At 50.5% G+C, this 26,071-nt stretch overlaps 2 protein-coding genes across 2 annotated transcripts; both read right to left on the bottom strand.

Moving 5' to 3' along the window:
* Window positions 1–7,360: 7,360 nt before the first annotated feature.
* On the bottom strand, window positions 7,361–8,284 carry LOC311202530 (olfactory receptor 14C36-like; the record flags this gene model as incomplete). Its single annotated transcript, XM_084277113.1, has 1 exon — window positions 7,361–8,284. One exon carries the CDS (start codon window positions 8,282–8,284, stop codon window positions 7,361–7,363), a length of 924 nt encoding a protein of 307 aa, XP_084133239.1.
* Window positions 8,285–24,370: 16,086 nt separating this feature from the next.
* On the bottom strand, window positions 24,371–25,303 carry LOC311202400 (olfactory receptor 14A16-like; the record flags this gene model as incomplete). The annotated part of the gene is made up of 1 exon (XM_084276990.1): window positions 24,371–25,303. One exon carries the CDS (start codon window positions 25,301–25,303, stop codon window positions 24,371–24,373), a length of 933 nt encoding a protein of 310 aa, XP_084133116.1.
* Window positions 25,304–26,071: the final 768 nt, after the last annotated feature.

Raw genomic sequence — 26,071 nt, 5'->3', positions numbered from 1 at the left:
TGGGATTATGGGGGCTTCCATCTACCTCCCGCACCCATCTTTCTACTCAGGGGTCTGGGTGTCAGGAGACAACTGACCATGCTGCTAAGGAGTGAGGAAAAAAGGCATTAAGTACATCAGCTCTTTCTTTATCCTCCATCACAGTGGTTCCCCCGAGATCCAATGTGTGGGAGATTCTATTTTTAATAGTTTATAGGTTTTTAATAGATTTTATTTTTGAATTCTTTAAGTACAATAACAAAAGGAGGGACAGAGAGAATCTCCCACCTTCATTAGAGGTCACAAACAGAAGTTATAAGGGCTGTAAAAGCATCCTGAACTGAAATCCCCCCAGGTAGCCCACTAGCAGTCCAGTAGCCTTGGGGGTCAGGGCTTTCCTAGCCAAGAGAATGGTCCTAAGATTGCCCCACATCATTCTTTTGGTTCTATTAGGTTCCACCTTTTGATATTTCTAAACATACAGCAATAGCTCCCAAGTAAATCTGTGAAGGCTAAACAATGTTCCTAGGCTGGAACCTCCAGAGGTAGCCCACAAGCAGCCCTGGTATCCTTGGGGGGAAGAGCATTCCCAGACAAGGGAATGGTCCTATAACACCAGACATCATGTTCTGGCTCTACCAGTGTCCACATTCAAGAAGTGCAAAGCATCCAGCAATAACTTCCAAACAAAAGGTTTGAGAGCTGAAATATCTTGTGAGCCAGAAACCTCCCCTGGTAGGTAGAGCAAAAGCAGCCCCAGTAAATTTGGGATTGAGAGCCCTTCATAGCTGAGAGAACGGTCCTAAGAGTGTGTGATGTCCTCTCTGGGCTCTACAAGCATCAAACTTTGAAAAATGCCAAAAGTCCAGTAAGAGCCCCAAACAAAAGTTGTGAGGGAGGAAAGAATTTTCTGGCAGGAAATCTCCCCAGGGAGCCTGCAGGCAGCACCTGTAACTTTGGGGCTCAGGCCCCCCTTCATAGGTGAAGGAACAGTCCTAAGATTGCCTGACTTCATTGTCAGGCTCTTCAAGCATCCACCTGTGAAGCTGATAAATGTCCAGTAACAGCTCCCAAAGAAATTGATGTGAGGTCTGGAAAAGGTTTTCTGGCCTGAAACCTCCCCAGGTGGTAAACTAGCAGTACAAGAAACCTTGAGGCTCAGGGCATTCCTAGCCAAGGCAACGGTCCTAAGAGTGCCTGATGTCATTTTTCAATCTACCAGCAACAACCTCTAAAACTGCAAAACCTCCTGCAACAGGTGTCAAAGAGAAGGAGCGAGGGCTTGAAGATATTCCTGGCTTGAAACATCCCCAGCTATCCCACTAACTGTGCTTGAGGTAGTTTTCCAGCTCTACCAGAAAAAGTTTCAAACATGCTAAATATCCAGCAAGGGCACCCAAGCACAAGTTGCAAGAGATGAAGGATCTTCCTGGCCTGAAAACTCCCCAGGTTGTGCACTGGGAGCACCAGTAAAGCTGACCCCCTTCACACGCTGCTTGGCCGTAGCAGGCAGCTGAGGAGAGAGATTTCATGGGTATTAAACTGTGTCATGTTGAACTGCTGTTTGTTGTCAGAGAAATCTGTCCGTGCCTGTGAGCACAGATGATGGGAGGAAAAGTGTTGGGAGTCCCAGGAGGCCAGTGAGGGAACTGCTGGGCTTGGGGAAGAGCAAGGTTCTCCATGCAGGGTTGGGTCTAAGGAGACGGCTTTTCCTGCCTGTCCAGATCTCCTTAGGAGAGGCATATCCATCACAGAATGTTGCTGTCACTTCTTCTATCAACTGAGCCAGGACAGAAAATACCCGTGACTGGAAAAAGGTCCTCCATGGGAAATTCCTTTGAAACCTGTTTCACTAAGGACACATCTAAAATCCAAGTAGTTGTAGGAGTTTTGAGCTCTTTAATGAAAATGAGTTGAAGAGCCGTGCTTGTAAGGGCTTTCTGGATGTTAATGAGCCCCATGGTGTCTTTTCTTCTGAATCCCCAGACTTCAGCTACAAAGAGGAGAGTGAAGAAACCTCTCCAGAAGTTCAAGTCAGGAGTAATGCCCAAAGAACCTTGAAGCACTCACAGGCCCCACCGACAGTCACTACAGACAAAGCCTCCCCATGGGCTCGTTAGAGCAGACAACTGGAGGCCATGAGGACAAACCCAGGCAAAGCACAGGCAGCTCTGATGCTGAGGACACCCTGGCTTGGTCTGATGAAGCAGAAATGCCAAGCACTGACCCTCAGCCCCTGGGCAGGGAGATCCTGACCCCCACCTGTGCCTAAGGGCTCTTCCTTGGGATGTGGGGAGTGTGACACCAAGGGAAGGACAGGGAAGAGCACATGGTGGCTTCCCCTGGGGTAGATGCAAGAAGGCAACCATACTCCATGGCCATGAGGACAATGTGTCCTACCTGAGGTCTCTGTGGCAGGGACATCAGCCACAGCCAAGGGGGCAAAGATCTCATTTCTATCAGGCCCTTTCATCCTGGCTGGCACCCTTGGCCATCTGCACCACAGACCACCCCACACTGCCTCACCCCTGTACCTAGTTCTGTGTAGGCTGCAGGGATGCAACACGCTTTCCCACCTCATTGTCACCTAACAATGTCCCTGCCTGTACTGCTGTCTTTGTGTCCTCGCCAGCTGTTCCCACAAGCACAAAGCCACCAGCTCATCCACACTTCCTCCCAGTGACTGCTTGCCCCACAACACTATCCTCAGAATGACATTTCCTTATCCTCATGTCCACCCTGGCCTTCAGAGCCATCAATTCACATGGACTTCCTTTCTTATGTTCTTTCCCTGTAGCACAAAGAGGGCTTCCCTCAGCCTCCCCTTCCCCAGGCCAAAGAAGCAAAGGTCTCTTGGCAGACCACATACGTGTTCCTCCACATTCCTCCAGGCTGGGAAACCCCACACTGGGACTGACTGCTCCAGAGGTGGCATCACCAGTGCTGAGTCCAGATGGACCAGAAGGGCCCTTGTCTGTGCAGCCACACTCCTCCCAGTGCAGCCCAATGTGCTCATGGCCAGATTCCTGTTCAGCACCTCTGACTGCTATGGCAGCCCCTGCAATGCCCAAATTCTTCTCCTTGTGGACGGTTCTCCACCCATCATGTCTGAGCTGCCTTGATGTGGGGGTGTTGTGCTGGAACCTTTTCTCATGGTTTCGCCCCAGCTGAGAGCTGAGCACCACGCAGCCGCGGAGGCAAAAGGAAACCAAAAACCCCTAAACCTCATGGGCTGGGATAAGGACCGTTTACTGGGACAGCAGAGAGAGAGAAACAACAACAACAACAGGACTTTGTAGCAAAACACACACAACTGGTGATGCACAATGTAGTTTCTCACTGAACCCCACCGCTCTGGCCGCACAGCTCACAGACGTCCCGAAAACACGTGTGTCCTGGAGCTGAGTTTTCCTGCCCCCACCACACTCCTTTATGCTGATCATGGTGTAATTTGAATGGAATATGCTTTTTTGGGCAGTTTGGGTCACCTGTCCTGGCTGTGTCCCCTCCCAGCTCCCTGGGTTCCCCCCACCTTCTCATTAGTAGTGAAGTATGAACAGCAGAAAAGACTGATTGCTTGGACACAACTAAAGCCTCCCTGTTATCAGCACTGTTCTCATCCTAACACCCACACATGACACCACACTGGCTGCTAGAAAGAAAGTCAAATGTATTCCTCCCAAATTTAGGCCTCCTTTGTAGACAACAAGTGCAACACAATGGTGGGGTCACTCCTGTGCCCTTCCAGGCACTTGTGCACTCCCAGTTGACTCATTTCTGGAGCAGAACTAGAAAAAAGGCCTTGATGCTGTACAAGCACTGCTCAGCAAGGAACAAACATGCTTATGCAGACTTTATGACTTACAAATCCAAACACCAGAACTATGGGGGCCACCAACATGAGAATTAATTCCAGCCGCAGAGAAAATACGGGCAGGAGGAGAAGATCTCTTCTGCTTGGAAATCTTCCTGATGTTCCTGTTCATCAAATCCCAGAATTTCTCAAGGTCTCTCTGAAGGGAATCTCCATTTTACTAATGGTTCACATGTGCTTGCAGATGAGTCTCTAACTTACGGTGCTTTTAACAAAATGCCAGCAATAGGTGCTAAAGAACCTGGGACTCTATTGCTGATTGTTCAGCATGTTCGAGAGTGGATGATGGTAGAGCCTGAGAATGACATTGTTAGGACTGGTCCTGTGGCTAGGAATGCCCTGAGCCCCAAGGTTAATGGGACTGTTAGTGGGATACCTGGGGAGGTTTCAGGCCAGAAACCTTTTTCCACCCTTGCACCTTTTGCCATGGAGCTGGTGCTGGACATTGAGCAGTTTCAAAGGTGGACACTGTTGAAGCTGGAAAATTATGTTGGGCAGAGATACATCCACTCCCATGGCTACAAAAGCCCTGACCCCCATGTTCCTGGAGCTGCTAGTGGGATACCAGGGGATATGTAAGGCCATGAATATCTTTCATCCCTCACACCTTTAGTTTGGGATGTATTGCTGTGCATTTAGCAGGTTCAAAGGTGGACTCTGATATATATCCAGAAATAACATCAAGCAACGTTAGGACCCTTCTTTTGTCTCTGAACACTCTGAGCCCTAAGGTACTGGAGCTGCCAGTGATCTACCTAGGCAGGTTTCAGGCCAGGAGAATCTTTCATCCCTCACACTTTTGTTAGGGATCTCTTGCTGTTCGTTTAGCAGTTTGAAGGTGTATGCTGGTAGAGCCCCAAAATGACATCAGGTAGTTTTAAGACTGTTCCCTTTCTAAGGAAATCCTTGAGCCCTGAGGTTACTGGGGCTTCTAGTGGGATACCCAGGCAGGTTGAAGGTCAGAAACATCTTTCACACCTCAAACTTTGTCTTTGGGAATTATAGCTGGACATTTAATGTTTTTGAAGGTGGACGCGGTTAGAGCTGGAAAAAGACAACAGGCAAATTTCATACCATTGCATTGTCTATGAAAACCCTGTGCCCCATGGTTACTGGGGCTGCTAGTGGGCTACAAGGAGAGTTTTCAGGCCAATAAGATTTTTATGCCCTTGCATGTTATGTTTGAGGCTACTGCTTTACATTTAGTGTGTCAATGTTGGATGATGGGAGAGCCTGTGAATGTCCACAGGCACAGTTAGGAAAGGTAAGCCACAGAATCACAGAATCACAGAATCTTAGGGGTTGGAAGGGACCTCAAGAGATCATCGGGTCCAACCCCCCTGCCAAAGCAGGCTCCCTATCTCATATTACACAGATAGGCATCCAGACGAGACTTGAATATCTCCAGAGAAGGAGACTCAACCACCTCCCTGGGCAGCCTATTCCACTGCTCCGTCACCCTCACTGTGAAAAAGTTCTTCCGCATGTTGGTACGGAACTTCCTATGCTCCAGCTTACAGCCATTGCCCCTAGTCCTGTCCCCACAGACCACTGAAAAGGGGCTGGCCAAATCCCCCTGCCTCCCAAGTCTAAGATATTTATAAACACTAATTAGGTCTCCCCTAAGCCTTCTTTTCTCCAGGCTGAACAGACCCAGCTTACTCAGCCTTTCCTCATATGGGAGATGTTCCAGGCCCCTAATCATCTTCGTGGCCCTTCTCTGGACTCTCTCCAGGAGATCCCTGTCTTTTTTATACCATGGAGCCCAGAACTGGACACAGTACTCCAGGTGGGGCCTGACCAACGCAGAGTAGAGGGGGAGGATCACTTCCTTCGACCTGCTGGACATACTCTTCCTGATGCATCCCAGGATCCCATTGGCTCTCTTCGCCACCAGTGCGCACTGCTGGCTCATAGCCAACCTGTCATCAACCAGGACCCCCAGGTCCTTCTCCACAGAGCTCCTTTCCAGCAGGTCATCCCCCAGCCTGTACTGATACAGTCGGTTGTTCCTCCCCAGGTGCAAGACTTTACACTTGCTCTTGTTGAACCTCATCTGGTTTCTCCCAGCCCAGCTCTCCAGCCTGTCAAGGTCTCGCTGGATGGCAGCGCAGTGTTCCTGCGTGTCAGCCAATCCTCCCAGCTTTGTATCATCGGCGTACTTGCTGAGGGTGGATGCTATACCCTCATCAAGATCGTCAATGAAGATATTAAACAGGACTGGACCCAACACCGAGCCCTGGGGAACACCGCTAGTCACAGGCCTCCATTCAGATTCTACTCCACTGATCACGACCCTCTGAGCCCGGTCCGACAGCCAGTTCTCGACCCACCTCACTGTCCACTCATCTAACCCTTGTTCCCTCAGCTTCTCTATCAGGATGTCGTGGGAGACAGTATCGAAAGCTTTGCTAAAGTCAAGGTAGACGACATCCACTGCTCTCCCTCCGTCCACCCAGTTGGTGATGACATCATAGAAGGCTATGAGATTGGTCGAGCACGATTTCCCCTTGGTGAATCCATGCTGACTACTCCTCATAACCTTCTTCTCTTCCAGTTGTTTGGAGATGGCATCCAAAACAAACTGTTCCATCACCTTTCCAGGGACAGAAGTGAGGCTGACTGGCCTGTAGTTACTGGGATCCTCCTTCTTGCCTTTTTTAAAGACTGGAGTCACATTGGCTATTCTCCAATCTTCAGGCACTTCTCCTGTAGTCCAGGACCTATTGAAGATGATAGAGAGTGGCTCCGCAATCACCTCCGCCAGCCCTGAGCCTTAAGCCTACTTGGGCTGCTAGTGATCTACCTAGATAGGTTTCAGGCCAGGAACATCTTTCAGCACTCAAATCTGCTTTGGAGCCATACTATACATTTAGCACTTTCTAAGGTGGACACTGGTTGAGCCTGAAAATGAAAACAGGAGCTTTTAGGATCATTCCACTGTGTAGGAACCACAGAATCACAGAGCCACAGCATGGCCAACGCTGGACTCTTTCAAGGAGTTCCCTGTCATTCTTGAACTGAGAAGCCCAGAACTAGACACAACATTCCAGGTGCGTTCTCACCTGGGCAAGGAGGAGAAAGGCTTCTCTTGACCTACTGAACACACCCCTTCTAATACACCCCAGGGTGCCATTGGCCTTCATAGCCAGGAGGGCACATTGCTGGCTCATGCTCATCCTGCAGCATATGAAGGGGGTCAGCTTTCAGAGGAGATTCTCTCCAAACCAACTTTTGTTCAGATAGATAGAAAGGTCACTTAACAACACACTAAAATTCTGAGAGAATCATTTATTAGACATCTGAAAGATGGGAAGTTTTCCATGTGTCGGAAGACACTGGAGAGCTGAGCAGTATCGAAATGACCAAAGAGCAAGCAGAGGCAAGGTGAGGTGCATACATGTATCTAGGCTACTGAGAAGACTAAACAACCACCAAAATTCATACTAAATACAGACTGGTCCTAATGTGAGTTCCATGGCCAGTGATATGCCAAAGATGAGCTGCTTAGAAACATCCAGTCCTCAGTTTCCACATGGCATCCTTGAGCTCCTGGTTCCTCATGCTGTAGATGAGGGGGTTCACTGCTGGTGGAACAACAGAGTAAAGAAATGACAATACCAGGTCCAGAAATAGGGAGGAGATGGAGGGTGGCTTCAGGTAGGCAAAGAAGGCAGTGCTGAGGAACAAGGAGACCACGGCCAGGTGAGGGAGGCAGGTGGAAAAGGCTTTGTGCCGTCCCTGCTGCGAGGGGATCCTCAGCACAGCCCTGAAGATCTGCACATAGGACACCACAATGAACACAAAACACCCAGTAGCAAAAGAGGCACTGACCACAAGGACTCCAGTTTCCCTGAGGTAGGCATCTGAGCAGGAGAGCTTGAGGATCTGGGGGATTTCACAGAAGAACTGGTCAAGGGCATTGCCCTTGCAGAGGGGAAGTGAAAATGTATTGGCTGTGTGCAGCAGAGAATAGAGAAACCCACTGGCCCAGGCAGCTGCTGCCATGTGGACACAAGCTCTGCTGCCCAGGAGGGTCCTGTAGTGCAGGGGGTGGCAGATGGCAACGTAGCGGTCATAGGTCATGACAGTGAGAAGACAGAACTCTGTTGAGATCAAGCATACAAAGAAAAAGAGTTGAGCCACACATCCTGTGTAGGAAATGGCCCTGGTGTCCCACAAGGAATTGGCCATGGCTTTGGGAACAGTGGTGGAGATGTAGGCAAGGTCAACAATAGAGAGGTTGAGAAGGAAGAAGTACATGGGTGTGTGGAGGTGGTGGTCACAGGCTATGGTGATGATGATGAGACCATTTCCAAGAAAAGCAGCCAGGTAGATGCCCAGGAAGAGGCAGAAGTGCAGGAGCTGCAGCTCCCGTGTGTCTGCAAAGGGCAGGAGGAGGAACTGGCTGATGGAGCTGCTGTTGGACATCTGCTGCTGTCAAGTGTGGAGACCTGTCCAAGGAGGAAAAGCCACAGTGAGAAATTAGGGAACACAACTCGGTCAAAAACATCTTCCAACTCTTAGGGAACACCCTCAGATTGACTCTCTGCAATGTGCTGGCTTGAGCGTGCCACTGCTGAGAGGAGGGTTGGCTGTGGGCTCTGGAGAACTCAGTCCTGCCTCGCAGCAGTAAGGATACAGAAGGATGGCCTGAACTCAGACTAAATCCCCTGTGGATAGGAAGGAGCTGAGGAGTGTTACTCCTGCCAGAACTCCCTGACATTGCTGCTGCAGTGCCAGTGAAACCTTCCCCTGAGTGCAGAGTGGGGAGAGCTGCTCTGTCCATCAGCCCTGGTCTCAGCTGCCCTGTGCTGGACGTTCTGTGATCACACCCTGCTGTTCCCTGCAGAAGAAACTGGACCCCACAGAGAGATGAGGAATCCAGTCTCGCAGGTCAGAGCTCCAAAGCCCTCCTGCAGTCTCATCCTACCCAAGGAGGATCTCAGCTCCCCACTCCCAGCCAGGGACACACAGGGCTCAGTGCAGCTGCCCACACACAGGTGATGAGTGGCATTGCCACGGCCTCTGTGCCGAGATGTCTCCTGCATGGGGCTCCTCTCTGGGGCACAAGAGTCCCTGGGAGAGCGGTGCCATTGTGGGAGGCAGCTGCAGCCCAGCAGGAGCTGCCTGGAAAACCTCAGTCCTAAAGATGGGGGTCCCGAAGTGAGGGTCAGCTCAGTGCCAGTCCCACCATGGACATGCTCAAAGCCCCAGGTAATGGTGGGACAAAGGCAGCAAGGACAGGAGGGGATACAGCAGGAAATGCTGCAGCAAAAGCTTTAGGGTCAGGAATAGAAAGACAGGCACTCAGGGGTTTCTCCTCACTGCTGGTTGGGCTGCCAAGGAGAAGTTTCAGCCTAAAACTCTGTACTCTGGCTGCAGAGTCTGTGCTGGGTGGCAGAAACCAGGGGGTGGGTGTCAGAAAGTGTCAGGGGCGTCTCAAATCCCCACTGCCAGGGCATTTCTGGGAGCAGCTCCTCCCTCCCTGACAATGTCTCTGCTGCCTGGAGCTGACCCTGCAGAACCTTCTCTTTGCCCATCTCACCTCCTGCTCTGTGCTCACAGACCTCATCCAACCTGCCCTGTGCTCAGCTCTGCTCTGCAGACCCCTCCTGCCATCAGGGCACTGCCCCAGGGAACCTCTGTGTGTGCAGGGCTCAGCCCAGGCTCCAACATCTTCATGAGAATCAAGTTTTCACTGCATATTCTCAAGGGGAGAAATAAGTTCTCATCTACCACACTCAGCACAGCCCACAGGAGAGGAAAAGTCAAAGCAAAGACTCTGCCTTTGGAGAAACATTCTCTTTGGCATTTCTCAAGGATCAGCTCTGGCCGGGAGCAAAGCTGACCCAGGCAGCACTTTCTTACAGCAGAAGGACCTTACGTTGCCCTTCCCTGGGTCACTGCTTCAACCCAGAGGTGCTGTCTATATCCCTGTGGAAAGCCCAGCAGGCAGGCTGAGTGCTGACCCTGGCAGCAGCAGAGTCCCTGCCCCAGCACACAGACCCCGGGGCACAAGGACCCTGCTCACAAGGACAGCCCTGGGCACCCCTCAACCATGCCCAGGAGAAGACAGCTGTCCTGCCCTGTCCCTCTGATGGGGCAGAAGGGAATCCCTTCCAAGCAGCACCTTCTGGTCCTATAGAGAATCTATCTTCCTGACAGACCCCACAGACTGCCCCATGTCCCAGCTTTAGGAGATCCCTCCAGGAACAGAACCTGCATTGCCCTGCACCCACAGACATACCACGGACATACTCACAGGTAGAGTGCTGAGGATATTTCTCCTCCAGTGAGCTCTCAGCATCTGTCAGCTCTCTCAGCCTCTCAGGTCTCCCCTTGATGCCTACAGGCAGTGTCCCCAGCCCTGTGTGAATGGCAGAGGAGCTGCTCTGTGGCAGAGCTGTCCCTCATCATTGCTGTAATGTTTCATCAGCTTCCACTGTCCCAGGAGTCCAGCCCAGCTACAGCAGAGGAGCAGGTGAAGGTGTCATGTACCCCTCGGCTCCTCTGAGGTATTCCTGAAGCTCAAAGGAACCAACTTGGAAAGACACTGAAGTCCTCCCTGCCATCTGCTCTCTAGTCTGGGGAGAAATCCTTCTGTCCAGCAGAGTCCTTTCTCCTAGTCAAGCATCAGCTGGGCAGAAGAATCACTTTTCCTTGTCTCCACATGAGGCAGGACCCCCAGAAGATGACGGGAAGGGGACTCTTTCCCCTTGGGGAGGGTAAAAAGTATGACAAGTGACTAGAGGCACCTCATCCTTGCTTTGCAGCCCTGGGGCTGAAAGGGGATGCAGCTCTGGCACAGGGCTGCCTCCATCCAACCAAAGCTGGGATTCCTCTTGCCACGGTTCCAGTGGGCACAAAAGAGGCACCTGCTTCCTGGGAGCTGCTGGTCCCAGCTCTCATGGGAATTAATGGGTGGGAGGCCAAGGAGGAGGTGTTCAAACACCAACACCCAGTGAAACCTGAGGGGCCAGAGGTGCTCCAGAGGCGTGCAGGGAGATCCAAGGTCAAGGAATCACAGAACGTTTGGAGTTGGAAGGGACCTCAAAAGGTCATCTAGTCCTACCCCCCTGCCACAGCAGGATCACCTGGACTAAACCACACAGGAACACATCCAGGTGGGTGTGAATGTTTTTAGAGGAGGAGACTCCACAACCTCTCTGGGCAGTCTGTCCCAGGGCTCTGGCACCCTCACAGTGAAAGAGTTTCTCCTGACATTCACATGGAACTTCCTCTGCTCCAGCTTTTGCCCATTGACCTGAATAAGGCCACCCCTCAGTCTCCTCTTTTCCAAGGTAACGAGGCCCAGCTCCCTCAGCTCAGAGGAACTGGCCAGCATTGCCCCTCTGCAGCAAGAGGACCAGCTCAGAGGACATTGGGACAGGCTCCTGGAATGGCTGCATGTGAAACGTGGCCAGGCAGGATCCAAGGATTCCCACAGGGAGGCACATGCCAGGGGGTGGCCTGTCACTGGGAAGCTTGCCCCACCTGGCTCTGGGCCTGTGAACAATGCCGCCTGCGGTGAGAGCGGCACCCCATGGAAGAGACCCCCCTCCAACTGAGAGAGAAAAAGACCCTTTGGGAGGCCTGGCAAATCGACTCTATTGGAGCCCTTGGGAAGGCGGAGGGGAAACAAGAGTATTAGTGGGAGTGGAAATCATTTCTGGCCTAGTCCAAGCCCAGGCATTTCCAGGATCAGCAAGAGAACATCCAGGGCGGGCCCTGACCAATTGGTTTTGCTTTCTGCCAACCCCCAGTCTGCTCAGTCAGACCAGGGCAGTCATTTCACTGCTGCCAAGGGGCAGGAGTGGGCCAAGGAAGGAGGAGTCAGGTGGGGATTTCACCCCCCGTGTTAGCCCCAAGCTAATGGGATAGTGGGGGGAACTAATGGGCTTTTGAAAGGGTTTGTAAAAGCTCACAAGCCACACTGGGCAGAACGTCTCTGGGATGCAGTTCCCCAAGTCAATGATTGCTGGGGAATAATTGGATGTCCCAACTCAATGTCTTTTGACCCAAACCCCAAATTTAATCCCCAAACCCTACACTCCCAGCACCCCAGAAAAGCCATTTTTCTCTCCTGGTCTGCCAGTCTTGGTAGAAATGCCGACCATTGGGACTGTTCCCCTCGTCCTGGCTGAGCCCCTCAACAAATACGCTTGGAAAGCAAAAGATGCCCATGGGAAGGAACACAAAGTCAATACAAGGTGGATCATTCCATCCTTCTAATAACAATCTACGACCAGTTCCTTAATACAAACTAAGTCTGAGTTTTCTCTCTTTTCTTTTCCAGATGGAATCTCTGACACCTGGTTGAAGGAATAGATGAAGCTGTTAATTGTCTGTATAGTTTAGTTAATAACTGCTTTGTTAATATTTATAGGACGTTTACCAGACTGTTAGAAACATGGTTTTGATTGACCATTCTCACCACCTTTAATATCTGAGGAAACTTTGAGCCCCCCTCTTCAGCCTGGGGTGGCAAAATGGATTTATAACTTTAGGCCAGCAGGTGCCCAACGCTTTTAACCTGACAAATTGTTGGGGATATGGGAGCCCTTCAGGATTTAAAGACTGGCCATGGACATTGAAACAATATCCCCAAAATGGCCCCTGAGTGATCTAAGTGACATAACCATTGGTCATGATTCATTCTATTGGAATGAGGAAACAAATCCATGGAAAACCCCATTTCCAGAAAAGGGGGAATATTGTCTCAATCGGAATGACAACAATGGAGGTTTTGTGGGTCATAGTGTGTGTGTTATTGGACCTTCAGGTGTGGAAATCCTTGTATCTTCCCTGGGTGTCAACCCATTAATTGTGCTACTTATAATCACTTTTCCTGTCAGAGGTGACATGTTATGGTGCATGTTGAGCAACACCACTGGTGAGCAAAACTCATCCCTCAATGGCTAAATTCGGATTGGGTCAATGAAAGTGGTCATAAGAAATGATTTGATAGCTTTTGGGCTTATAGGAATGGTATGGGAGTTGAGATATTGAGGGAATCCAACCCTTTGGCTTGTGGCAGAACCTGGTTGGCATAACCAACCAGGAAGTTACCATTCCGTTTGAGAATTAAGGTCTATGATGACCTCAGTCGATATCGAGGGTCCATTGATTTTTCTGTAGCAGGTGGGAGTAGCCAGTCCTGGGGAAAAGACAGGTGGACCCTCCAATGTGTCGTACAACATATTGGACCTGCAACCTAGAATCCTAAGGAATGGATTAGGGCTGCTCGAGACCCAATCTATAATCTAAATTGCATTATTCGTCTACAAGCCATCGTAGGAATTATTACTAATGACACAGCTCATGCCCTCCATCTATTGGCCAATCAGGGGGCACAAATGTGAAGAGCAACATTAACACATCACATGGTTCTCAATTACCTGTCAGCCAAAGGAGGAGGCATTTGTGGTAATAAATGATTCTAATTGTGGTTTGAAAATAGATGACAATGGAAAGGTTGTTAAACAACCCACAGCCAGGATACAGAAGTTAGCCCATGTCCCCATTCAAACATGGGGAGGCTGGGACATTGAGATGTTGTCCTGGCTCCCCGTTGGTCCATGGGTTAAGTCAATCCTATTTTATTTGACATGTGGATTCACCACATTGATGTTTTTACCACGTATTATTCCATGTTTTATACAATTGATTCAACATGTCGTAGCCAATAGGCAATTTGTAGCTCCTGCTTCACCTGAGGGCGTTAAAGAAATGCCCAACGACACCGTCAGCAGTATGGATCATATTAAATAGGGTGTTTTTACTTGTCTTTGCTTAAATCTAGAACAGAAGTTTTGAGACCCCAACAAAACATGTGCCTTAGACTAAGGGGGTGTGGAAATCCATTTTCCTACTGTGTATGCCGACCCCAAGCAGAATAGACCAGGGCAGCAGACCACATGAACCACAAAGGCCACAATCACTCTGCTTTGTATCACCAAAACCACACAGGTACCAGAATGCATAGATGTTCTGAATTGATAATAATAGAATCACAGACTCGTCTGGGCTGGAAGGGACCCCAAGGATCAGACAGTTCAAACCCCCCTGCCACAGGCAGGGCCACCAACCTCCAGGCCTGGAGCTACACAAGGCTGCCCAGGGCCCCATCCAGCCTGGCCTTGAACACCTCCAGGGATCAGGCATCCACCACCTCTCTGTGCAGCCTGTTCCAGCAGGAAGAGATTTACATTTTAAGAAGTAAAAATGCAATAGTTAATTGGATGTTGTTAGCTCTTGTGACCATGCTGTCTCTTTTCCTTCTTCCTCTCTTTACCTCCTATCATTCATGCCACCGTGGCATAACGTGAACGAAACAGCCATGTGGAGCCATAGGGTGGTCTAGGGGACTGTGTCAAACAATGAAGAGACTGTGTCAGGTGTTTGTCTCAACACTGCTGGAACATTACACCACCAGCTCTCACCACTGTCAGCAGTAGAGCAACGGTCAGACCGCAAGACCAGATGCATCCTGCCTTCCTATGCACCTGAATGCAGAGCTGATTAAGTTTAACCCAACCACTGTGCATGTGCCCAGACCTGGGGTCTGGAAGAGACGGGGGCCAGAGACCCCTGAAGACCACCTAAAACCTCCCAGTGATGGTATTGGGCAGACACACCAACACTGGGTGGGGGATGCAGCTAAACAAAGTAGCTCTTGCAATATGCTAATTGATTCCTGGAAGGAGTGAATACAACACAATAAAAGAACAGAGGTGACCTACATGGAGGGAACGTTGTCCCACCAGACCTGAAGACATTGGCCTGACAGGACACTGCAGCTCCATGGTGGTAGATATCGCATTTCTTTCCCCCCCCTTCTCTTGCACACTTGTTGTTGGTCAAATAAAGTGAATTGACCCTTGACTCGGTTTTGAGTCTTAATTCTGTTCCTGAAAATTGTGAAGACCTGGTCATGACAAAACTCCTAGTTGGGCATTACTCAGGAGTTAAGCCCAGGTGCCCCAAGCCACCCAGAGCAACCTGGGGTCTTTTGGAACACAATGGTGTGTAACCTCTGCCAAATTAGTCTGGTTTTGGATCCTGACAACTACTTGGGGAGGTTTAGGACCACAAACATCTTTCAGCCCTCACACCTTTTCTTTGGGAGCTATTGCTGGACGTGTTGCATTTTTGAATGTGGATGCCTGTAGAGCCTGAAAATGACATCTGGCATTATTAGGACCATTCCCTTGACCAGGAATGACCTTAGCCCCAAGGATACCATGGTTGCTTGAGGACTACCTGGGGAGGTTTCTGACCAGGAAACTTGCTCAGCCCTGGAACCTTTTGTTTGCAACCTACATTAAAGGAGGGATATTCTCCCTGGCCCTACTTATGTTATTAACTCTATAATAACAAATAGCAAATTAATTGAATCTATAATTCCTTAATTGTGACAGAGGATGAAGAAAAGGCTGAGGCATTTTCTCCTCAGTCTTTAGTAGTAATAGCATTTGTCTACTGATACCCAGACCCCTGAGTGAAAAGATGGGGACAGAAAGTGGATGGAATCCCCAGGACAACCTGGACGATTGGCCCGCTGTCATGGATGGCTATGTGCTTTTTAGGAAAGACAGGCTAGGGAGGCGAGGTGGAGGAGTTGCTCTTTATGTGAGAGAGCAGCTGGAATGTATTGAGCTCCACCTGGCTGTTGCCTCTCTAGGCGCGGTGACCTGGTTCAGGAACGGCACGGCGGCCACACTCTGGCCGCTCGGGCCATCAGCTCACAGACACCAACGTGGGGGATGGCAAATGGCGTTTATTAGTGAGTGGCACAGTGTTATATAGCCGAGGTTTACGATGTCATTTCCGCCCGCTTACATCCCCGGCTGCCTATTATTGGTTACCTGAGGGGAGGGGGGGTTCCAAACTTTCCAACATCCCGACATCTTCCGACCGCCAGGCCCCAACTACCAACACCTGGGGAAGGATGAACCATCCGTCGAGTGCTTGTGAGTTAAAATCAAGGGGCAAACTGGTATGGGTGACATTGTTGTGAGAGTGTCTATAGGCCCCCTGATCAAGAGGAGCAGGTTGATAGCGCATTCTATAAGCAGTTAGAAGTAGCCTCAAGATCCTGGGCACTGATCCTTATGGGGGACTTCAACTGTCCAGATATTTGCTGGGCAAGCAACACGGCCAGTCGTGTGCAGTCCAGACAATTTCTGCGGTGTGTTGAAGACAATTTCCTGCTACAGATGGTGCAGGAGCCTACAAGGGGAGGGCGGGTGCTGGACCTTGTTTTCACTAACAAGGACGGGCTCGTTAGGGACGTGAAGGTCGGGGGCAGCTTAGGACAAAGCGACCATGAAATGGTCGAGTTCAAGATCCTGGGTGGAAGAAGCAAGCCAAAATTAGGATAGCTACCCTGAATTTTGGAAGAGCTAACTTTGATCTCCTCTGCTACTTAATAGGGGCTATCCCGTGGGCTACACTGTTGGAAGGAATGGGAGCCTGTGAGAGCTGGCTATTATTCAAACAGGGCTTCTTCCAAGCACAGGAACGATGCATCCCTTTGAGCAGGAAATTGGGAAAGAGAGGCAGAAGACCTGCATGGATGAACACAGAGCTATTGAGTAAACTCAAAGAGAAGCAGAAGATCTATGAATTGTGGAAAAAGGGTCTGAGCACCTGGGGAGAATACAGGAATGTGGTCTGGGCCTGTAGGGATGCAACTAGGAAGGCTAAAGCCCCCTTTGAAATGAAGCTGGCAAGGGACATAAAGGATAATAAAAAGGGTTTCTTTAGATACGTGAATAGTAAGAGGATGACCAGGGATAATGTAGGACCCTTGCTGAATGAGGAGGGTGTCCTGGTAACGGGGGATGCCAAGAACGTGGAGATACTGAATGCTGCCTTTACTTCAGTCTTCACTTCAAAGGCCCCTCGGGACCCACAGACACTGGATGAAAGTTGGAGTGTTGGGGAAACGAAGAATTTCCCTCTGGTTGAGGTAGGGGAGGTTCAGGAGCAGCTCAAAGGGATTAATGCACACAAATCCATGGGCCCTGATGGGTTTCATCCATGTGTGCTGAGGGAGCTGGCAGAGGTGATTGCTGAGCTGCTCTCTATCATCTTCAACAGGTCTTGGAGGACAGGAGAAGTGCCTGAAGACTGGAGGATAGCCAGTGTCACTCCAGTTTTTAAAAAGGGCAAGAAAGAGGAACCTAGTAACTATAGGCCAGTCAGCCTCACCTCTGTCCCAGGAAAGGTAATGGAACAGCTTGTTCTGGATGCCATCTCCAAGCAATTGGAAGAGAAGAAGGTCATGAGGAGCAGTCAGCATGGAGTCACCAAGGTGAAATCGTGCTTGACCAATCTCATAGCCTTCTATGATCTCATGACAGGCTGGGTAGATGGAGGGAGAGCAGTGGATGTCATCTACCTTGACTTCAGCAGGGCCTTTGATACTGTCTCCCATGACATCCTGATAACAAAGCTGAGAGAGCACGGGATAGATGAGTGGACGGTGAGGTGGGTTGAGAACTGGCTGTCGGACCGAGCCCAGAGGGTTGTGATTCGAGGAGCAGAATCTGACTGGAGGCCTGTGACTAGTGCTGTTCCCCAGGGCTCGGTGTTGGGTCCAGTCCTGTTTAATATCTTCATTGACGACCTTGACGAGGGAATAGCATCCACCCTCAGCATGTACCTGATGATACAAAGCTGGGAGGAGTGGCTGACACACAGGAACACTGCGCTGCCATCCAGAGAGACCTGGACAGGCTGGAGAGCTGGGCAGTTAGAAACCAGATGAAGTTCAACAAAAGCAAGTGTAAAGTCTTGCACCTGGGAAGGAACAACCGTTTGTATCAGTACAGGCTGGGGGATGACCTGCTGGAGAAGAGCTCAGTGGAGAAGGACCTGGGGGTCTTGGTAGATGACAGGTTGGCCATGAGCCAGCAGTGTGCCCTGGTGGCTAAGAGAGCCAATGGGATCCTGGGGTACATCCGGAGGAGTGTAGCCAGCAGGTCAAAGGAGGTGATCCTCCCCCTCTACTCTGCCCTGGTCAGGTCCCACCTGGAGTATTGTGTCCAGTTCTGGGCTCCTTGGTTTAAAAAGGACAGGGATTTCCTGGAGAGAGTCCAAAGAAGGGCCACAAAGATGATTAGGGGCCTGGAACATCTCCCCTATGAGGGTAGGCTGAGTAAGTTGGGAATCTTCAGCCTTGAGAAGAGAAGACTAAGGGGGCACTTAATTAAGGTTTATAATTATCTTAAGCAGGGGATGCAGGGGGAATCAGCCAGCCCCTTTTCAGTGGTCTGTGGGGATAGGACAAGGGGCAATGGCTGCAAGTTGGAGCACAGGAAGTTCCACACCAACATGCGGAAGAACTTTTTCACAGTGAAGTGACAGAGCCCTGGGACAGGCTGCCCAGGGAAGTGGTGGAGTCTCCATCTCTGGAGATATTCAAGACCCGTCTGGATGCCTATCTGAGTGATATTTCCTAGGGAGCCTGCTTTGGCAGGGGGTTTGGACCCGATGATCTCTCGAGGTCCCTTCCAACCCCTACAATTCAATTCTATGATGCCAGATAAAGTGTTGGGAGTCCCAGGAGGCCAGTGAGGGAACTGCTGCTCTGTCGGAATAGCAAAGTTCTCCAGGCAGGTTTTGGTCTGAAGAGACTGCTTTTCCTGCCTGTCCAGATCTCCTTAGGAGACCTCTGGACCAGCATCCATTGCAGCATGCTGCTGAACTTTCTTCCATGATCCCTTTATGTTTATATCAATAAACACATTATTGCCTCTCTCTTAAGAGTGAAGTGCATCCCTCTTACCTATCCCATCTGCGACAGTTGGGGAATGGCCTGTTGGAGAGTGACGGGGTACCTGGGGTCCTGGTAGACAGTAGGATGACCATGAGCCAGCAATGTGCCCTCCTGGGTAAGAGGAACAATGGCATCCTGGGGTGTATTGGAAGGGGTGCTCTTACTAGGTCAAGAGAGGTCTTTCTCCCGCTCTTCTCTGCCCTGGTAAGACATCACCTGGAATGTTTGGTCCAGTTCTGGGCCCCTCAGTTACAAGAAGGACAGAGAACTCCTTGAAAGAATCGCAGAATCACAAGGTTGGAAAAGACCTTTAAGATCATCGAGTCCAACCATTCCCACCCTATGCTAAACCATATCCCTAACTACCTCATCTACCCTTTATTTTGAACACATCCAGGGAAGGTGACTCAACCCCCTCCCTGGGCAGCCTGTTCCAGGCCCTGACAACTCTTTCAGTAAAAATTTCTTCCTAATATCTAATCTAAACCTGCCCTGGCCCAGCTTCATGCCATTTCCCTTTGTGCTATCACCTGTTACCTGGCTGAAGAGACCATTGCCCACCTCTCAACAACCTCCCTTCAGGTAGTTGTAGGTGGTGATAAGGTCTCCCCTCAGCCTCCTCTTCTCCAATCAAAACAGCCCCAGTTCCCTTGACCGTTCCTCATAGGATTTGCCCTCCAGCCCCTTCCCCAGCCTGGTTGCCCTTCTCTGCACTTGCTCGAGGACCTCAGTGTCTTTCTTATGGTGAGGAGCCCAGAACTGGACACAGCACTCGAGGTGTGTTGTGGGCTGAAAGAGCCCAGCTCAGGGCCACCAAGATTGTTAAGGGAGTGGAATACCTTCCTTATGAGGAAAGGCTGAGGGAGCTGGGCCTCTTGAGCTTGGAGAAGAGGAGACTGAGGGCTGACCTTATTCATGTTTATAAATATATAAAGGGTCAGATTCAGGAGGACGGAGCCGGGCTCTTCTAAGAGTGATGGTCAGTGATAAGACAAGGGGCAATGGGTACAAGCTGGAGCAGAGGAAGTTCCATGTGAATGTAAAGAGGAACTTTTAGACTGTGAGGGTGATGGAGCACTGGGACAGACTGCCCAGAGAGGCTGGGGAGTCTCCTTCTCTGGAGACATTCAAAGCCACCTGTATGATTTAGCCTAGATGATCCTGCTCTGGCAGGGAAGGTTGGACTGTGTGATCTTTCAAGGTCCTTTCTAACCCCCAGTGTTCTGTGATTCTGTGATTCTGTGGCACTACTTCTATCACCTGTTGCAAAGTCTCCTTTACCTTCAGAAGTGCCATTCCCATTTCCTTACTTTAGCGGGGGGTGGGGCTGGTGTTGGGCTTTTTACAGTGTAGGACAAAGGCATTTTCTCCTCATTCCCTTTCCTGCTATTCCAAACACACCTGCTTTTTTTCTATCCATGCCAGTCCCTTCCCTTCTGCAGATGAACAAGCTCAGGAACAACAGCTCATTCCCAGGAGCAAAATGAGCCAGCAGAAGAAGGATGAGGCAAAGCAAGATGGCCCATTCAAGACTGAACATGGCTGATCTCAGCACTGGCATAAAGGAGACCTTTCTCCTGCCAAGCACTTACTTGCACACCCCCTCAGCACCATATTGCCCCCTGCTACAGCAGGGTTATGAGGGGTTGCATGGTGTTTGGGGGTATAAACATGCTTGCGGAGTTAAGATAGGGCTGGAGAGGCGGGGGGGACACTTAGTGTTGCTGGGGGGCTGTAGGGGTTGAGGCAGGGTCTTGGGGGAAGGTATGGTGTAATTTGAAGGTGAAAAGGAAGGGGTTTGGAGGAGTAATGTGGTGCTGGTGGGTATAGAGTTTGCTGGGTTATTATTGTTTGGCTGAGGAGGCTTAAGTGGTGCTGAGGAACCCATTAGTGCTGAGGAGGTGGGGCGTGGGGGACGCAGGGTAGTTCTGTGGGGGACATGGGAGGATTTTTTGGGGGAAGGGTGGAGTTTGAGGTTTATGGGGGCATTTGAGGGGCAACAAGGCGTACTAGGTTGGTTTAAGGCTGGGCTGGATGTGGGGGTTAAATTGGGGGGAACCCATAGGTGGTTGGGGAGGTGTTTTGGGGGGAGGTATAGTACGTACTGGGGAGAGATATGTTGGGACTTGAGGGGGAAAATAGGAGGTTTGGGGTTATGGGGAGTGTTGGGGGACCACCAGTGGTGCTGGGGGTTTAACACAGTGCTGGGGAGTGAGGGGTGGCACCCGTGGGTTATGTAGGGAGCCTGGGGGTGGTGTAGGCAGTGCTGGGGGTGTATGAGTGGGATTTCTTTGGGGGGAGCAAGGGGTCAAGGGGGATACAGGGGGGTGGGGGGTGCCTGCCAGGGTGCCTGGGAAGGGTTGAGGTTTGGCTGGGGGGCAGGATGAAGGTGTGGAGGGCACCCATGATTGCAGAAGGGAGGGCATCTGGAGGGTGTAGAGGAGTGTTTGGGTGAGATATGAGGGGATTTGGAGGTGAAAATGAAGCGGTGGGGGTAATTAGGTTTTGGGGATCCACCAGGGGTGCTGGGAGGGTTAATTGTGGGGGCACCCATGCGTGATGGGAGGGGTGTGAGGATGTTGTACAAGGCTTCTGGGGGTGGATATGGGTGAATCTGTGGGGGAAAAGGGGAGGTTCAGGGTAGTAATATGGTGCTATATGTTCCAGCTATACCAGCACCCACCTTCCAACCTGTTAAACGTCCAGCAGTACGTCCCAAGCAAAAAGTTGTGAGGGAGACAGACGTTCCTGGCCTGAAACTTCCCCAGGAGTACACAAGCAGCCCCATAAACCTTGAGAATCATGAATTCCCAGCCAAGGGAACAGTCCCAACAGTGCCAGCAGTCATTATCAGGCTCTTCCATAGTCCAACATGGAACATGCTGAACGTCCAGCAATGGAGTCCCAGGGTCTCTAACACCTATTGCTGCCATTTCATTGGAGGCACCACAAGTTGGAGAGACACCTGCAAGCACATGTGGACCATTAAAAAGATGGAGTTTCCCTTCAAAAAGACCTCGACAAACCTGCACAGGTGACCTAAAACTGGCCAAAGAGGGTATTCCATGCCAATTCCATCAAGCTCAGCATAAAGGGGGCTGGTGCGGGGGAGGAGCGCAGGGCTCTGAGCTGTAGGGCCTGAGCTGTGTGGTTTGGTGAGAAACTGCACTGGGCATCATCAGTGTGATATAATTTACTATTTTTTATTGTTTGATTTTCCCTCCCTTCCCCCTGTCTCCAATCCCTCCCAGCCCACATCATCCTCACAGAGAGAACGTGGCCTCTTGATGTCCAGCTCTTGGCTGGAACAAAACCATGACAAAAGGTTCCAGCACAACACCCACACATCAAGACAGGCTCAGACATGACAGGTGGAGAACAGGCTGCAGGGAGAAGAATTTGGTCATTCCAGGAGATGCCATAGCAGTCAGAGGTGCTGAACAGGAATCTGGCCATGAGCACATTGGGCTGCACTGGGAGGAGAGTGGCCACGCAGACAAGGACCCTTCTTGTCCATCTGGACTCAGCACCAGTGAAGACACCTCTGGAGCAGTCAATCCCAGTGTGGGGCTCCCCAGTCTGGTGGAATGTGGAGAAACCCTCGCGTGGTCACAGAAAGTCTGACCAGATACAGTCAGGGGTCTTGTGTGGAGAGGCTGAGAGACCCGGGGCTTCTTTAGCCTGGGGAAGGGGAGGCTGAGGGAAGCCCTATTGTGCTACAGTGAAAGAACCTAAGAAAGAAAGTCAAGGTGAAACTGCAGCTTTGAAGGTCAGAGTGGACGTGAGGATAAAGAAATGTCATTCTGAGGGTAGTGCTGTGGTGTAAAATGTCACTTTGAGGAAGTGTGGATGAGCTGGTGGGTTTGTGTTTGTGGGAACAGCTGGCAAGGATGGAGACACAGCAGTGCAGGCAGGGACATCATGGGGTGAGAACATGGTCGGGAAGGGGATAATGTGCCTGCAGGGACACAGGCACAGGTGTGGGGAACTGTAGGATGGACTGTGGTACAGATGGCCAAGGGTGCTGAACAGGCTGAAAGGGCCAGATAGAAACAAGGTCCCTTTGGCTGTGGCTGATGGCCCTGACACAGAGGCCTCAGAGGAGAAACATTGTCCTCGTGGCCATGGAGCATCATTACCTCCTTGCACCCATGCCAGGGGAGGACACCATGTATTAAACCCCTGTCCTTCCATGGGGTCACACTGCCCACATCCCAAGGAAGAGCCCTTAGGCACAGGTGGGGGTCAGGATCTCCCTGCCCAGGGGCTGGGGGTCAGCACTTGGCATTTCTGCTTCATCAGACCAAGCCAGGGTGTCCTCAGCATCAGAGCTGCCTGTGCTTTGCCTGGGTTTGTCCTCATGGCCTCCAGTTGTCTGCTCTAACGAGCCCCTGGGGAGGCTTTGTTAGGAATGGCTCCCAGTGGGGCCTGTGAGTGCTTCAGGGTGCTTTGGGCATTCCTCCTGACTAAACTTCTTGAGAAGTTTCTTCATTCTCCTCTTGGTATCTTGAGGTCTGTAGACTCTGAAGAAAAGACACCATGGGGCTCATTAACATCCAGAAATCCCTTAAAACCATGGCTCTTCAACACATTTTAATTAAAAAAATAAGAATTGTATGACTAACTGGAGAGGTTTTATTTGAGTGTTGAAAATTTAAAAGGAGTTTTACCATGGAGGACTTTGTCTTAGGAAAAAATGTTTCTGTCACATCTCAGATCATGGAAGAAAGTTCAGCAGCATGCTGCAATGGGGGCTGGTCCTGAGGTGTCTTAAGGAGATCTGGGCAGGCAGGAAAAGCAGTCTGTTCAGATCAAAACCTGCATGGAGAACCTTGCTCTTCCCCAAGCCCAGCAGTTCCCTCACTGGCCTCCTGGGACTCCCAACACTTTTCCTGGCATCATCTGTGCTCACAGGCACAGACAGATTTCTCTGACAACAAACAGCAGTTCAACATGACACAGTTTAATACCCATGAAATCTCTCTCCTCAGCTGCTGCTACGGCCAAGCAGCGTGTGAAGGGGGTCAGCTTTCAGAGGAGATTCTCTCCCAGAACAGATTTAATCAGATACATAGGAAGGTCACTTATCAACACACTGACTTGCTGACAGAACAGTTCATTAGACTTCTGAAAGATGGGATGTTTTCCAACTCTCTGAATCTCAAAGCAGGAAATGGAGACTGAGCAGCATCTGAATGACCAAAGAGCAAGTGAAGGTGGAATTCAGTGAGGACACATCCATCTAGTCTGCTGAAAAGCTGTCCTTAGGCATGGCCACATCATCAGGAGAGGTGGAAACACCTGCATGATGATGGAGATGAAAGAGACAGACTGGAGGTAAGACAGGTAAAGGGGAAGGTTAGTATTTCTTCTGCTGCCGTGGGTACCAATACTGGTAATTCCCATTCTGCTCTTGTAGGAAAGCATTGCCACTCCAGACAAGTAGACAAATGTTTCAGGAGAAGAAGAGGTGCTTTTAAATTTTAAAAAAATAATAATAAAATAAAAGAAGGAAAAATTGTGTCCCTTTGGAGGCAGACATGCTGCAAATTGTGCATACTTTGTCATTTCGTTGTGTCTGGAGCAATGAAGACCTAGAGATACTCTGTTAGGAATAGGACTAATGTGCACCATGTAATTATAATATAGACAATCTAAAAGGAAAAAAAAATAATTCAGAAAATTAAAACCTACTAAATAGAGACTACATTGTGATTGATATGAGCAATTTATTGCTGCTTAAAATATCCACTCATCAGTTTCCACACGGCATCCTTGAGCTCCTGGTTCCTCATGCTGTAGATGAGGGGGTTCACTGCTGGTGGAAACACAGAGTAAAGGAATGACACTACCAGGTCCAGAAATAGGGAGGAGATGGAGGGGGGCTTCAGGTAGGCAAACACGGTAGTGGTTGCAAACAGGGAAACCACGGTCAGGTGAGGGAGGCAGGTGGAAAAGGCTTTGTGCCGTCCCTGCTGCGAGGGGATCCCCAGCACAGCCCTGAAGATCTGCACATAGGAGACCACAATGAACACAAAACACCCGAAAACTAAACAGGAACTAACCACAAGGACTCCAGTTTCCCTGAGGTTGGCATCTGAGCAGGAGAGCTTGAGGATCTGGGGGATTTCACAGAAGAACTGGTCAACAGCATTGCCATGGCACAGGGGCACTGAAAATGTACTGGCTGTGTGCAGCACAGCATTGAGAAACCCACTGGCCCAGGCAGCTGCTGCCATGTGGACACAAGCTCTGCTGCCCAGGAGGGTCCCGTAGTGCAGGGGGTGGCAGATGGCAACGTAGCGGTCATAGGCCATGACAGTGAGAAGAGAAAACTCTGATGAGAACAAAAATACCAAGAAAAAGATTTGAGCCACACATCCTGTGTAGGAAATGGCCCTGGTGTCCCACAAGGAATTGGCCATGGATTTGAGAACAGTGGTGGAGATGCAGCCAAGGTTAAGAACAGAGAGGTTGAGGAGGAAGAAGTACATGGGGGTGTGGAGGTGGTGGTCACAGGCTATGGTGATGATGATGAGGCCATTGCCCAGGAGAGCAGCCAGGTAGATGCCCAGGAAGAGCCAGAAGTGCAGGAGCTGCAGCTCCCTTGTGTCTGCAAAGGGCAGGAGGAGGAACTGGCTGATGGAGCTGCTGTTGGACATCTGCTGCTGTCAAGTGTGGAGACCTGTCAGAGGAGGAAAAGGCACAGTGAGTCGTTAGGGAAATCATCTTGGAGGAAAACCTCTTCCAATTCCCATTGACTCTCTGTATTCAGGAGGACTTTTGGCAGGTCCCTTTTGTGCTGGCTTAAGGAGGGTCAGCTGTGGGCTCTTGAGAACGCAGTCCTGCCTGGCAACAGTCAGTAAATAGAAGGATGGTGTGAACTCAGACTAAATCCCCTGTGGATAGGAATGAGCTTTTCAGCACTGACACTCCAGTTTTAACCTACGGAAGATCAGAGCTTTGGAGATTTGCTTTCCTCCTCACTGCAACTGAGGACTGTTTCTTCTGTCAGAACTGCCTGACATTGCTGCTGCAGGGCCAGTGAAAAGTTTCCCTGAGTGCAGAGTGGGGAGAGCTGCTCTGTCCATCAGCCCTGGACTCAGCTGCCCTGTGCTGGGTGCTCTGTGATCACACCCTGGTATTCCTGTAGAATATCAGTGTCCGCACATGGGGGGATATCAAGGACGTCCCAAATCCACACTGCCATGGCATTCCTGGGAGGAGCTGCTTGTTTCTCCCTCCCTGACAATTGCTCTGCCGCCTGCAGCTTCCCCTGGAGCTGCTTCTCTTTGCCCATGTCACCTCCTGCTCTGTGCTCACAGACCTCATCAATCCTGCCCTGTGCTCAGCTCTGCTCTGCACACCCCTCCTTGTATCAGGGCACTGCCCTGGGGGAACCTCTGTGTGTGCAGGGCTCAGGAAATCCT

This window comes from Gallinula chloropus (genome assembly GCF_964237585.1).
Source record: "Gallinula chloropus genome assembly, chromosome: 30".
NCBI classification, from domain to species: Eukaryota; Metazoa; Chordata; class Aves; order Gruiformes; family Rallidae; genus Gallinula; species Gallinula chloropus.
Note: the sequence above shows the minus strand (reverse complement) of the source record. Positions and strands in the feature narration are given on the sequence as shown.